Here is an 11,779-nt window from a genome sequence, read left to right as displayed (position 1 = left end):
TTAGTTCAAAATTGTTAAATCAAAATATCGTTGACTAATTCAAATCAAATAATTTGAAAGATTGAGTTGCAAAATAAAAAATTTTAAATTTTCAAAATGGTCCATATTTCAAAAAAGCTATGTAAAAGTTTACTTTTTCAAACTGAACCAAACAAACCGAACCGACCCGTAAGACCAACCAGCGAACGTTTTGAACCGGCCCGGTTCGACGAGTGCGGCCGCTTCGGCGTTGAACCGCATCTTCTTGAAGAGAAAAGAGCGGACGAGTCTCTCTTTCTCTTCTCTCGATTTTTTTTTTTTTTTTTACATTCTCTTTTTCCCTTTATTTATTTTTTGTTTTTTATTTAAGCATCAATCACTGAGAATTGGTTTCTTGGAGATGGTTCATGGCCCTTCTCTCTCCTCTGGTAGGGTTTTCTCAACCCCTTTTTTTTGCTAATTTGGATGCTACTTAAAGATTAGGGTTTTGTGATTATGTTCTAGGAATGTGTAGAGCCTTAGATTCTTGGAGAGAAAATGGTTGAAACTGATGAGAATTACTCAATTTTCTTGATTTGAATGTTGATATGTTATTATCTCTTCAGTTATTAGCTGGGAATTGAGATTTGTCTTCTGTTTCATTAACATTTCTCAATTTTTTGGAATTTTATTCTTTTTAGATTATATCTATCTGTTGAATATAAAAATAAAAAGCACCTTCTTTGGTAGCTTAAGTTTTTAGAGAAAAACAATTATTTTATATTCTTTAATATGATATCATAGTAGAAGGTCCAGAGTTCGAGTCCTCCCAAGCTCTCTGGACTCGTCTCCAGTCCAGACGTGAGGGGGAGTGAGGGGAAATGTTGAATATTAATTAATATTAAAAGCACGGTTCTCTATTAGCTTAAGTTTTTAGAGAAAAACGGTTATTTCTTTAACCTACATATTGAAATTGTTTCACATTCTTTCACTACATATCAATTTTTTTTTTTTTTGTTTCCAGTAAAAATGTATGGAGACTCTCTCAACTATAGGCACTTTTGAAATAAGACCTCTTAACTTTTTGGTTTGACACCCCTTTTAACTTTTTATTTGTTTGGAATTGAGTGATTTAGTGAAATAAGTTGTGGATTATCTCAAATTTATTGGATGTCGGAATAAGTTATCCAAGTGATATCTTATTCGGAATAAAATTTTTTATTATGATTGGAAGATTTTCAAGTCATTTTTTTAATAGAGGATAAATCACCTTGTAGGTGAAATATGCTATTCCACCAAATCTTGGATGCTAAGACTTTTCAACGAGCAAAAATGAAATTTCTACCTTCCAATCGCACAAAAAAAAACCTATTGAATCATCGAATAACTTATTCCGACATCGAAACAAGGCCTAAGTCAACAAACTAGAATAACTCAAATCAGTAAAATTAGAAATTAACGGGGTGTCAATTAGGGGGAAAAAAAGGAAAAAGGTACAGGGACCTATAAGAATGCTTATATTTGAGGGGGGTCTCTATATGTTTTTACCCTTACTTTTCAACTTTCAAGTAGTTATATGTGCACCACTTGTTCCCAAATTCTTGGCCTAGTTTCACTTTGGTCCTAGAACTTAATTTGGACATTCGATACCATAAACTTTTGAGGTTGTTCTCAAATTATTCCTTGTCCTTTGGAATTGCTACTGGTTAAACGAGAAACACTAGTCCAGCTTCACTCTGCTGAAAGTCACAGGTCAATCAATACAACTACTGGAATGAAAGAATATTTCAAAACATTGGCAGCTTATAGAATTCTTGATGATATTGTCTCCATATGGTGATTGAACATTCTAGAAGCTTCCCAAAAACATACTGTGACCAGTAAGATGACTAGTTCTCTTGACACGGGAAATAGTGCGCTTACATCTTGTCTTTCATTATCTTCATCTTGGCGAGAAAATTTTGATGTGCAATGAGGGGCTTTCATGGATTTAACCGATGCAGGTACAGACTCTCTTGGACAGCTTATGTAGCTAAAAATGTTCGGAGTGTAAGATGAATCACTTTAATGAATCCTTGTTATAACATGTGAGTCGATTAACCTGATTAATGTAGTCAAGTTTGCTCTGTCACTTCAGGTCAATACTGCAAGAATTTCATCATCCCGTGGTCTTTATGTGCTTAATGATCCCGCTGTATATAACTGGATACTCCAGTGTCCTAGTGTTCAACATTTTTCTACCAGTCTACATGAGACCATCCAATGGGGATGCTTATCGTCATCATCTGAAACCTTATCGAAGAAGCTTGAAGTTGCTTTGAAAGATGACAATGTCGATGAAGCATGGGAAGCTTTTAGCAGTTTTAAAAGGTTATACGGTCTTCCTAAACTACAGTTGGTGAATAGAATGGTCTTATTGTTGTCTTATTCATCTAGTCGTCAATGGCTTCGGAAAGCATATGATATCACACTCATGGTTTATAAAGAGAACCCTAATTATCTTGACTGCAGCTCATTAACCAAGCTAGCTCTAACCCTTTCCTGCGTCCACGATTCTGAGGATAATCTTAGAGAATGCAAAGCTTCCATCACTTGATATATTGAGCACTTTGTTCTTGCATCTGGTTAAGACGGAAGTTGGATCCTATCTTGCAATTGATATCCTGATTGAGACTTGTGAGCTCTTTTCGCACGAAGTCACAGAAAGGAAGAAACCCAAGAAAGTAGGCGCGATAAAGCCCAGTGTAAACGTGTTTAATCTTGTCCTAGACTCTTGTGTAAGGTATAGATGCACCTTGAAGGCACAAGAAATAATAGGATTGATCTCATTGGTAGGAATAGTAGCTGATGCAAGTTCCATAATACTCATTGCTAGGATTTATCAGATGACAGGACAACGTGGTGAGTTGAAGAGATTGAAGGAATATATCGATTGCATATCTTCTCCGTCACTGAGTCGCCAATACCGACACTGACAGTTTTATGATAGTTTGTTGAGCCTACACTTTATATATGGTGATATTGATGCTGCTACAGAACTCATGCTTGATCTCTATCGGCGACCAAAGTCTAATAAATTTTTCAATAATGAGTTCCAAAAGCATTGCTTAGTGCAAATTGGCTCAAGTAACCTAAAGTCAGGATTCAAACTAATTGTTGAGCCCACAAAGCTGGACAATGATTTTCTCATTGATGTACAAGGCAGCCCAGAGCTAGTCCTTTTTTTAGATGGTAAGCTTGTTCCAAATGAAAAGGCTTTTGCAAAGCTTATCAACAGCTTCGTCAAAGAGAGAATGATCAGTGAACTCTGTCATTTTATGACTACATTGCATAAAGAAGTTGATTTCAAAGTAAATGGTTTATGTTTTGATGTGATGGGCGCCTGCAATCAGGTGGGTTGGTCTGATGTTGCCCATGATGTTCTAGATGATTTGGAATCAGCTGGAGTTCCTATTGAAGCGAATACATATGCCTTACTTTTGCAAGCATATTGCGAAGATAACAAGTTGGAAGAATCTAAAAAGCTTTCGAAACAGATAGAAAAAGCAGGTCTTCTTGGAACCGATGTCGATGTGACTTCCGCTTCTCTTGAGACTAAGTCACATCTGGCTGAGTTTCTGGAAAAGGAAATCCAAGAAGAACGTGTTGGGAGTCAACTAATTTACGAGCTTAACAATTCCATTCTTTTCTTTTGCCAAGCAAAAATGGTTGAAGATGCTATGAGGACATTCAGAAGCATGAGAAAGAAATATCCGGCCCACCATGCAGACTTTTAAATATCTACTTGATGGTTCTTCTTCCATAGAATCGTACCATGCGATTACGATATTATGGGGAGAAATAAAGAGAGAGATGGAAGATAAAGATTTAGCGGCAGATAGAGACTTGCTTGATTGCTTGCTTTTAAATTTTCTTAAAGGTGGCTACTTTGAGAGGGTGATGGAGATTATCAGCTACATGTCGAAGTATAATAACTTCTTTGATAAGTGGAAGTATAAAAAGGAGTACATGAAATTCCACAAGAATCTTTACAGGAACTTAAGGGCATCAGAAGCTAAAACAGAGGCTCAAAGTAAAAGACTGGAGCACGTTCGGGCTTTTAGGGTTTTGGTTGGCATTAACCAACGGTAGTAAGAAGATGTAATCATGTTTCTATTGCGCGAATGTTTCAAAAAGAAGAGGTTAGTAGCTATATTGTTTACTCGGCGGCTTTCATTCAGCATTTATGAGCGGGGTTAATCATGTAGTGTTTTGATGGATATTCAGATGAAGTTAAATTACAAAAGAAAAGTCAAATATTATATTTCTGTTGCCAGTTCCGTTCATTTTTCTTAGTTTAGCAAAGCTCTAATTCATACAATGAGAAACTATAGCTTGGTAGAAACTTGCTTCGGGGTTGAATCCTATAATTCGATTCTGCCGTACTCAAAATTGAACTGATTATCTTATAACCTGCTAAATACGAGACCTTTAGCCTATGCAGACTGATTGAAGGCTTAGTGACCACTTCATATTGTAGATGACACATACATTATATATCAATCAAGTGTCCATGACCTTTTCTATGTGTATCTTCTTAAAAAGCAAAAACTAGGCACATAAAAGGATCTTTATTTTGGTTCGAGTACATTTTCATTTTTCGCACGTGCATGGGTCTCAACATGAACTTTTCCTTATCATGCAGTATTGTATTGATTTGAGAACTACAACATCGAGAACTTTTGGGCATATTGTCAACTCGTATCTTTTCATGCATCACTCTTTTGATTTTTGCAAATAGAGTCGCCATTTATATTACCATGAACATGAATAGCTGCTCAAAAAAATGTTGAAGTAACTGAACTTGGATAGACCCAGATTATTATAATGAAATTGGAAATTTCTTACAGAGAGAAAGAAGATAACAGTAGCTTAAATTTTTTGCTGCTGCAGAAATGGTTGAAGAGGCAGCTGTGGGTTTTTGATCGCCGAGGGATTGCTTAAGTTATATGTTTTTATAATTAGCATAATAACAAAGTTTAGTGTTACATGATAATAGAAATTTGTATTAACATTGAACGAGTTGATAAGAAAGATTACTTATGTTTATTTGAAGCCATATATTATCTGATAATAAATGTCGTGCTGTAGTTACATACATACACCTAATGCACTAGCATTTTGGTGTTTAGGCATTGAGCTTGTTAGTTGTGAATGTTCAATGCTTTATCGCTTATATTACTCGTCTTTTACTTTGTTTTTAACTTCTCAAATGATATAAAAACTGTTCTGCTCCAAATACTTCATGTTCAAGTTTCTCTCTGAATATAAAAATGGGTGTGCAAAAGAGAGCAGTGCATGATCTTTCTATTTTAGAATGTTTTGAAATAACTTTCATAAGAATGAACTGTTTCTTCCAATCTCTTTGTTTCCTTATTTTATGAAGGGTGAATTACACTTTTGGTACTCAAACTATAAAGTGTGTGACACTTTAGTCTTGGAACTTTAATTCGTTTCAATTTTTTAGCTCGAACTTTTTGAATCGTTGCAATAAAGTTTCATAATCCAAAGTTTTTGATTAATATTGATGAAATACTAATGTAGAAGTGGTGTAATAATATCGCAATTGATAATGCAATGATAATTAAAATGGCACATCAATTCAACATTAGTAATTTATTAATATTGAGTCAAAAAAAAAGATTATGAGATTTGATTGTAACATTTTAGAAAGTTCATGTCAGAAATTGCAACGAATTAAAGTCTGAGAGCTGAAGTTCCACCCCCCCCCCCCCCCATAGTTTGAGGACTAGAACTATAATTTAGCCTTTTATGAACTATATGAAATAAAATACAACACTGTGGTCCCTGTTATTTGAACATTTAATTGAAACTCTCTTACGAGATTACAAAGTCCTGGGATGAGAATATTCTTGATTTTGGGCTTGTTCAAGTACATGCATTTGCATATATACTGCAATACCCCAGTAGTAGTACCATATGGAATGGTTAAAAATATATGAAACTTATCTAAATTACAGATTATTTGGATTTGCCTATCTAATTTTTCAAAATTTTGATTTTACTGTTTAATATTTTAATTTATTTGATTTGTGTCAGGCAACGGCATTATGACTTCAAAATTTGAATGCATTGTTTCTCTTTACAGATTTGGTATATTTTATACATTTTTTATAATTGTAAATTCATTAAAGTAAGTAATCAGTTTAAATCTTGGAGTCGAATTGTCGTTGAGTAATTCAAATCAAATAAATTCAAAGATTGGGTAACAAAATTAAAATTTTGAAAGATTAGATAGTCAAATCCAAATGAGCTACAGCTCAGGTAAGTTCCTTACTAGTTTATCGCATGGATTATTGTGAGATAATTGGGTGGCCGTATATATAATTAGCGCGTTAAGTACTAATAACGCGCTCTCATTTGGGGCTGGTGATTGGGTTTTAAGTTGCTAGTGCTAGTGAGGATCATAGTTAGTTAATTCGGATTTGGCAAAAATTCGGTACGGATATAATATACATAAAATTCATTTTCTAAGTTTTAAATTCATTGAAAAATTCGGCTTAAAAAACAGATTCGGTATAAAATATAAAATATAAGATATGAAATATAAAATAATCAATATTTAAACATAAAAATTATAAGTTTTATATTTAGATTTTCAATAATTCGGGAATAATTCGCGAATTATTCGGCTGGCCTAAAAATTCGCGAATAATTCTCTTTCATTGGGAAAGATTCGTAAACGGATCGTTTAATTCGAATTTTCAATAGTTCGTGAATAATTCGCGAATTAACTAACAAAGGTGATGATAGTAGTTACATATTATTTCAAAATAAATAAAAAATATATTAGAAACCATTATATCTGTGATTTTTTTTTTTTTGAGAAAAAGGTAGCAAGCTATCTGGTTCATTCATTAAGTGGAATGAACTAAGCATATATAATGAAGACAGATGGGGCCTCCTACAAAAGTCGGAAAAAACTAAAGAAACAGAACCAAAGAAACCAAAATTAAACATCAAAAGGTAAACAAACAAACGACGGAGGGGGGGATAGGGGTAGTCTAGAATCACGTAACTTCTGTCGAGTCCTTCATCAAAGACCTGACGTGATCGATAGCCCGGGTTACGTTGGGAGGCATTTCGTGGAAAATAGTGTTGTTGCGCTTCGTCCTGACGACCCACCATTTCGCGGAAAATAGTGAAATTATATATTTGAAAACGTGTTTTGAGAGGTTTAGGCACAAGTAGGCATTATTTTAAGAGATTATATCTGCTTCTTTTTTTTTTTTCTTTTTTTTTGTGCGCAAAGATTGCTAAAAAGAAGGAAAGAGTGAAAGCACTTTTGAATTGTTTGGGCTTTTTATCACAAATGCTTAGTCACTATATTACCAAACTGGGCTTAAGAAAGATTCCTAAATCTAATTGGACCTTGAGATCTCTCCTATTTATGCTGTTCACCCAATTAGTAAATGGAGGGTTGTAGGGGCATAAAAAAGACTAAGTGGAACCAATAGATCTCACCAACCAAACAAAAAGAGGATACCTAGATTTTATTCATGGACAGATAAAATATACAATAATAATTTAGGGCATTAATTCACTTTAAGAAAAATAAAAACCCCAATTTTCAACCAACCAATACAAAGATATGGCCACCATAGGATTGCACAAAGCAAAAGGTGAAAGTGAAAGGTGGATATGATCATTTCTCATGGTGCATGGTGCCATCTCTAGCCATTTGTTCCTATCCATCTTATATTATATGTATATAATGTTATAGCTAGGTATCCTATACTCTCTCTCTCTCTCTCTCTCTCTCTCTCTCTTACACACACACACACACACACACATGCACACACTAAATTAGCAATGATGTTGAGAGGATAAAATGGTGGAGTGCTATTGAGGTTCACCTGAGGAAATTATCCTAGTAGTAGTAGCAGCAGCAGCTAGGTTAAGATAGTGGGGTTCATGCATGGGGTATATGATGATCCTAATTATTATTAATTTGCAAGTGTTCATGGAATCAATCATTTGGATCTTGGAGCTCAGCATTATGATCGAGGATTCTTCTCTTAACTTCCTGGATTGATGCATGGTAGCAGGAGATTCTTCAAATTCGTTAACCTTATCAGTTTCTGAACGCACAAGATTAATCATGATTGACCCTTAATCCTAAGAAATGGTACCAGTGGTGCTGAATTATTCACTATATACTCGCAAATCTAATGATCAATAGTACATGCATAGTGGACATCAACATCTGTTTTGCTCTTGATACCGCAGTCGATGCTGCATTGCGAGTATGTTAACTAGATTTATGTTATTAGGAATTCATAGATGCGCGCACAGTCCCACAACGGATTAATGAAAGAATAAAAAGTACAATATACACACTAATAGAACAGAGTAAACATGCTTAACCTTTTATGTTGGATGAGTTTCATTAGATGTGTCACATCTTTGAACCTCTACTATATATATGCATTTAGATCTTACTGTATGTTAGCATTGTATTTTCATATTTTCGGAGTACATGGACCCTCCAAATTATACCTTCAGAATTTTTTTTGTGTCGAAAACCTTTTGAATAAACAGCTTATAATTGTTCATCTAAAATATACAACTCTCACTCTCCATTCTCTTACTATGGTACTGCTTTAGCTATAACTTCCATATTATGTTATATGCATGGCACTTGCAATTTGGTTAAGCCATGCATCAAAGTCACAAAACACTCATCGCTAGAGATACATATATAGATATATCAATATATAGATACAATGTATGAGAGAGAGAGAGAGAGAGAGAGAGAGAGAGAGATGCTGCATTGAGCAGTGCACCAGTAGCTTTGAGATAGGGTGCATGGAGCCCGGGGAGCAATACGAAAAAGGTACGAACAATACTGTAGTTCATACGTTTGTGTTTAGATCATGAGAATATTTATTATTTGTTTTTAGTACACTTATATATGTTAATATATTCTTGTTAAAGGGAGACAAATTAAAGAAGAAAAGGGTGTGGCGAAGAGAATCAAATAGCTAGGAAGGGGGGGCACATGGGACACGAGATGATACGGTGCCCGAGCTGTAGCTCTAATAATCTTTGTCCCTTTGATCACTATACATATCAACCACTATATATGCATGACAAATTATTACATCTATCTGGTGCATTTGTACATCTGCGCATCGCACATTCATCCTCTCTTTGTCTATTCCATCTCACTTCTTGTAATCGTGTTGTGATGCCTCACTTTTCAAGGGAGGAAAGAAGATTATCTATTTTATAATTATTTTAGTCCTAACACGCTTAATTCTTTTAATCTTTCGGGCCTAGTTACTATTCAAATACTATAGTCGGATTAAGAGATTCAGCCCTATAATATTTTATATATAGAACTAACTTTCTATCTTTAAATCTTAATGTTTTCGTTAAGCTCAAGTACTCACAAGAACTAGGTGATGTAAGACTTATCTCACTAGAGTTAACTGACTTTATAGAGAGCCGTGCTCCACCCACAATAATTGTCAGTTGGAAAGCTATGGGAACACTTCGATCAGTTGGTGATTAGTCTTGATACCAATTGCGACGACTTACTTCTCGAGGGGGGTCATCCATCCTACAACTACTCTATTCCTAACATGCTTAACACTCTTAAACTGTTAGGTCTAAAACAACCACCCAAATAATATAACGGGATAAAGAGATTTAGCTCTATTATATCTTATATATATAGGAATATTCCAAATTTTAAGCGTGTCGCATGTGAATGCCATTCTATTAAAGAATATTAGTTTTGTATATGTATATAATATGAGAGATTTTTTTTATCTATATCAGCTTAAGGTTTTGAGTTGGGTTAACCTAATTAAGCCTTTTACGACATTCAACTCCGCCTTCAAATCCTACCCAATCCAACCCGTTAATCCGCCAATACAGCCCAATGAAACCTGTTGACGGATCCCCCTTACCCGACCGCATCCGTCAGCCCAATTCGATCCAACCCGATTCGCAATTCCCACCTTTTGCAAAGCATGTACCAATACTGACTTGAATCGGATTCAGGTCATATCAGAAACTGACCATAAACTTATTCGGGTTGATACATGAGACCTGATTTTGAAACCGAATGAGGCAAGACTAAACCTAGTCGGATCAGATTGGTTTATTAGATTCGTACCAGTTTACGAAACAATCGAGAACTTGTCTAACACCATCCTCTCTGCTCATATGTAGTGCTGACAATCTAAGTCGTTGTTTGCGAGTCAGCTCGTATTCCACTTGAAACCAACCACGAGCTGAATTTTTCAATTCCAAATCTTAACAAGCCGAACACGAGCTAGGGTCAGCTCACTCGTTTTCAGTTCAGCTCGATATAGCTCAAAGATATATTTATATTATAATATTTATTATTTGGATTCTAGGCCAATAAAAATGTAAAGCGACATTTATTTTGTCACTTTCAACTATTAGATTAAAATTCTAATTTTCAAAATTTTTTTCTAACTTTCTACCTAATAGTAGGGCTGACAATCTAACTTGCTGTTCAGAAGCCAGCTCATATTCGGCTCGTCAAACAAACAAACTAAACACAAGCTGTATTTTTCAGCTTAATATTTTAACGAGTCAATCTATGTTCGGCTCATTTATTAAATGAGTCGAACACGAGCTAAACCCAGCTTGCTGGTGTTCGACTCATTGACAGGTCCTACTTATCATATTATTCAAAAGATCGATCTAGTAACAGTTTAATTAATATCCTTCTCTCTAGGATAAATAATGGAGAGAGAGATCTAGAGCGAGAGAGAGAGAGAGAGAGATGGAGACAAATTTAACAGCTAGCTAGAGGGTCAGCAGCAGAAGCAGCAGGTGCAGCAGCGTTGCTTTCCGTTCGCGGTGCGGCATCATTTTGCATGCAGCAGCGCTTTTGGGACCAGCTGCTGCTACCAGCCGCGTCCGCGTGGTTTCGCAACTCACAACTCTCAAGAGAACTCAAAAATTAATTCTAGTCATGAGCCCCACAACAACAGGTAGTGTCATATATATATATATATATATATATATATATATATATATATATATATATATATATATATATATAGGCTGGGGCTACTTTATTCATATGAGTATAGAGTCTTTTGTACTTATANATATATATATAAGGGGGAAAAAAAAAAATTTAAGAAGAAAAAAAAACCAAATAAATAAATAAGTCAAATACTTTCCCAATTTTATTAATAGAAAAATCTATGTAATGTCCACTCATTCGGACAAATTTAAGTAATTTGATCATGTAAATGTAGGAACTTGAGTTTTATACTCATTTCTGAATTCAAATATATCGGATTACCGTCTTTCATACTCATATATCTGAAATCATATCCATTTATTTCAGATAAATTCATGTCGTTGAGTTTTGAGTTCCGAAAACATTTTGGATATCCATCCGTATCCGCTGAGATCCCTAAGTAGGAGGACAAATTAATGTACCCGACCATATTTTAATTGGGATTCGTCAACCCTGAATAGTGTCACGATATTGAGTGACTATAAGACCTTACTAGGAAATGTAATAGTAATTTTATATATATATATATACATATATATATAGAGTAGGGCTAGAATACTTGTAAAAGTATCATGAGGGTGATACTTGTGTGTTTTTAGCCCTTGGATGGAGAGATATGAGGTTGAGATGATGGTGGTATGAAAATGTTCAAAGTGGGGATACCACGATAATCCAAAAATCGGTAACCTAGATGAAGAACTAATGATTATCGGGAATCTAGTTTATGATAAGGGGGATGGTGGTGGA

At 34.9% G+C, this 11,779-nt stretch overlaps 1 protein-coding gene across 4 annotated transcripts; it reads left to right on the top strand.

Annotated features, from left to right (window-relative positions):
• On the top strand, window positions 296–5,097 carry LOC109715476 (pentatricopeptide repeat-containing protein At4g17616-like). 4 transcript variants are annotated; one of them, XR_002217609.1, is made up of 4 exons: window positions 296–407; window positions 1,711–2,007; window positions 2,096–4,139; window positions 4,891–5,097. XR_002217609.1 is itself a non-coding variant. In XM_020240499.1 (2 exons), exon 2 carries the CDS (start codon window positions 3,000–3,002, stop codon window positions 3,732–3,734), a length of 735 nt encoding a protein of 244 aa, XP_020096088.1. In that variant the 5' UTR covers window positions 414–2,007; window positions 2,096–2,999; the 3' UTR covers window positions 3,735–4,273. The 4 variants fall into 4 exon arrangements, 1 of the variants encoding a protein (XP_020096088.1); XR_002217608.1 differs by lacking the exon at window positions 1,711–2,007; XM_020240499.1 differs by lacking the exons at window positions 296–407; window positions 4,891–5,097 and having other exon boundaries at window positions 414–2,007; window positions 2,096–4,273.

Source organism: Ananas comosus, linkage group 9 (genome assembly GCF_001540865.1).
Source record: "Ananas comosus cultivar F153 linkage group 9, ASM154086v1, whole genome shotgun sequence".
NCBI classification, from domain to species: domain Eukaryota; kingdom Viridiplantae; phylum Streptophyta; class Magnoliopsida; order Poales; family Bromeliaceae; genus Ananas; species Ananas comosus.
This window is presented reverse-complemented; position numbering and strand designations above follow the sequence as displayed.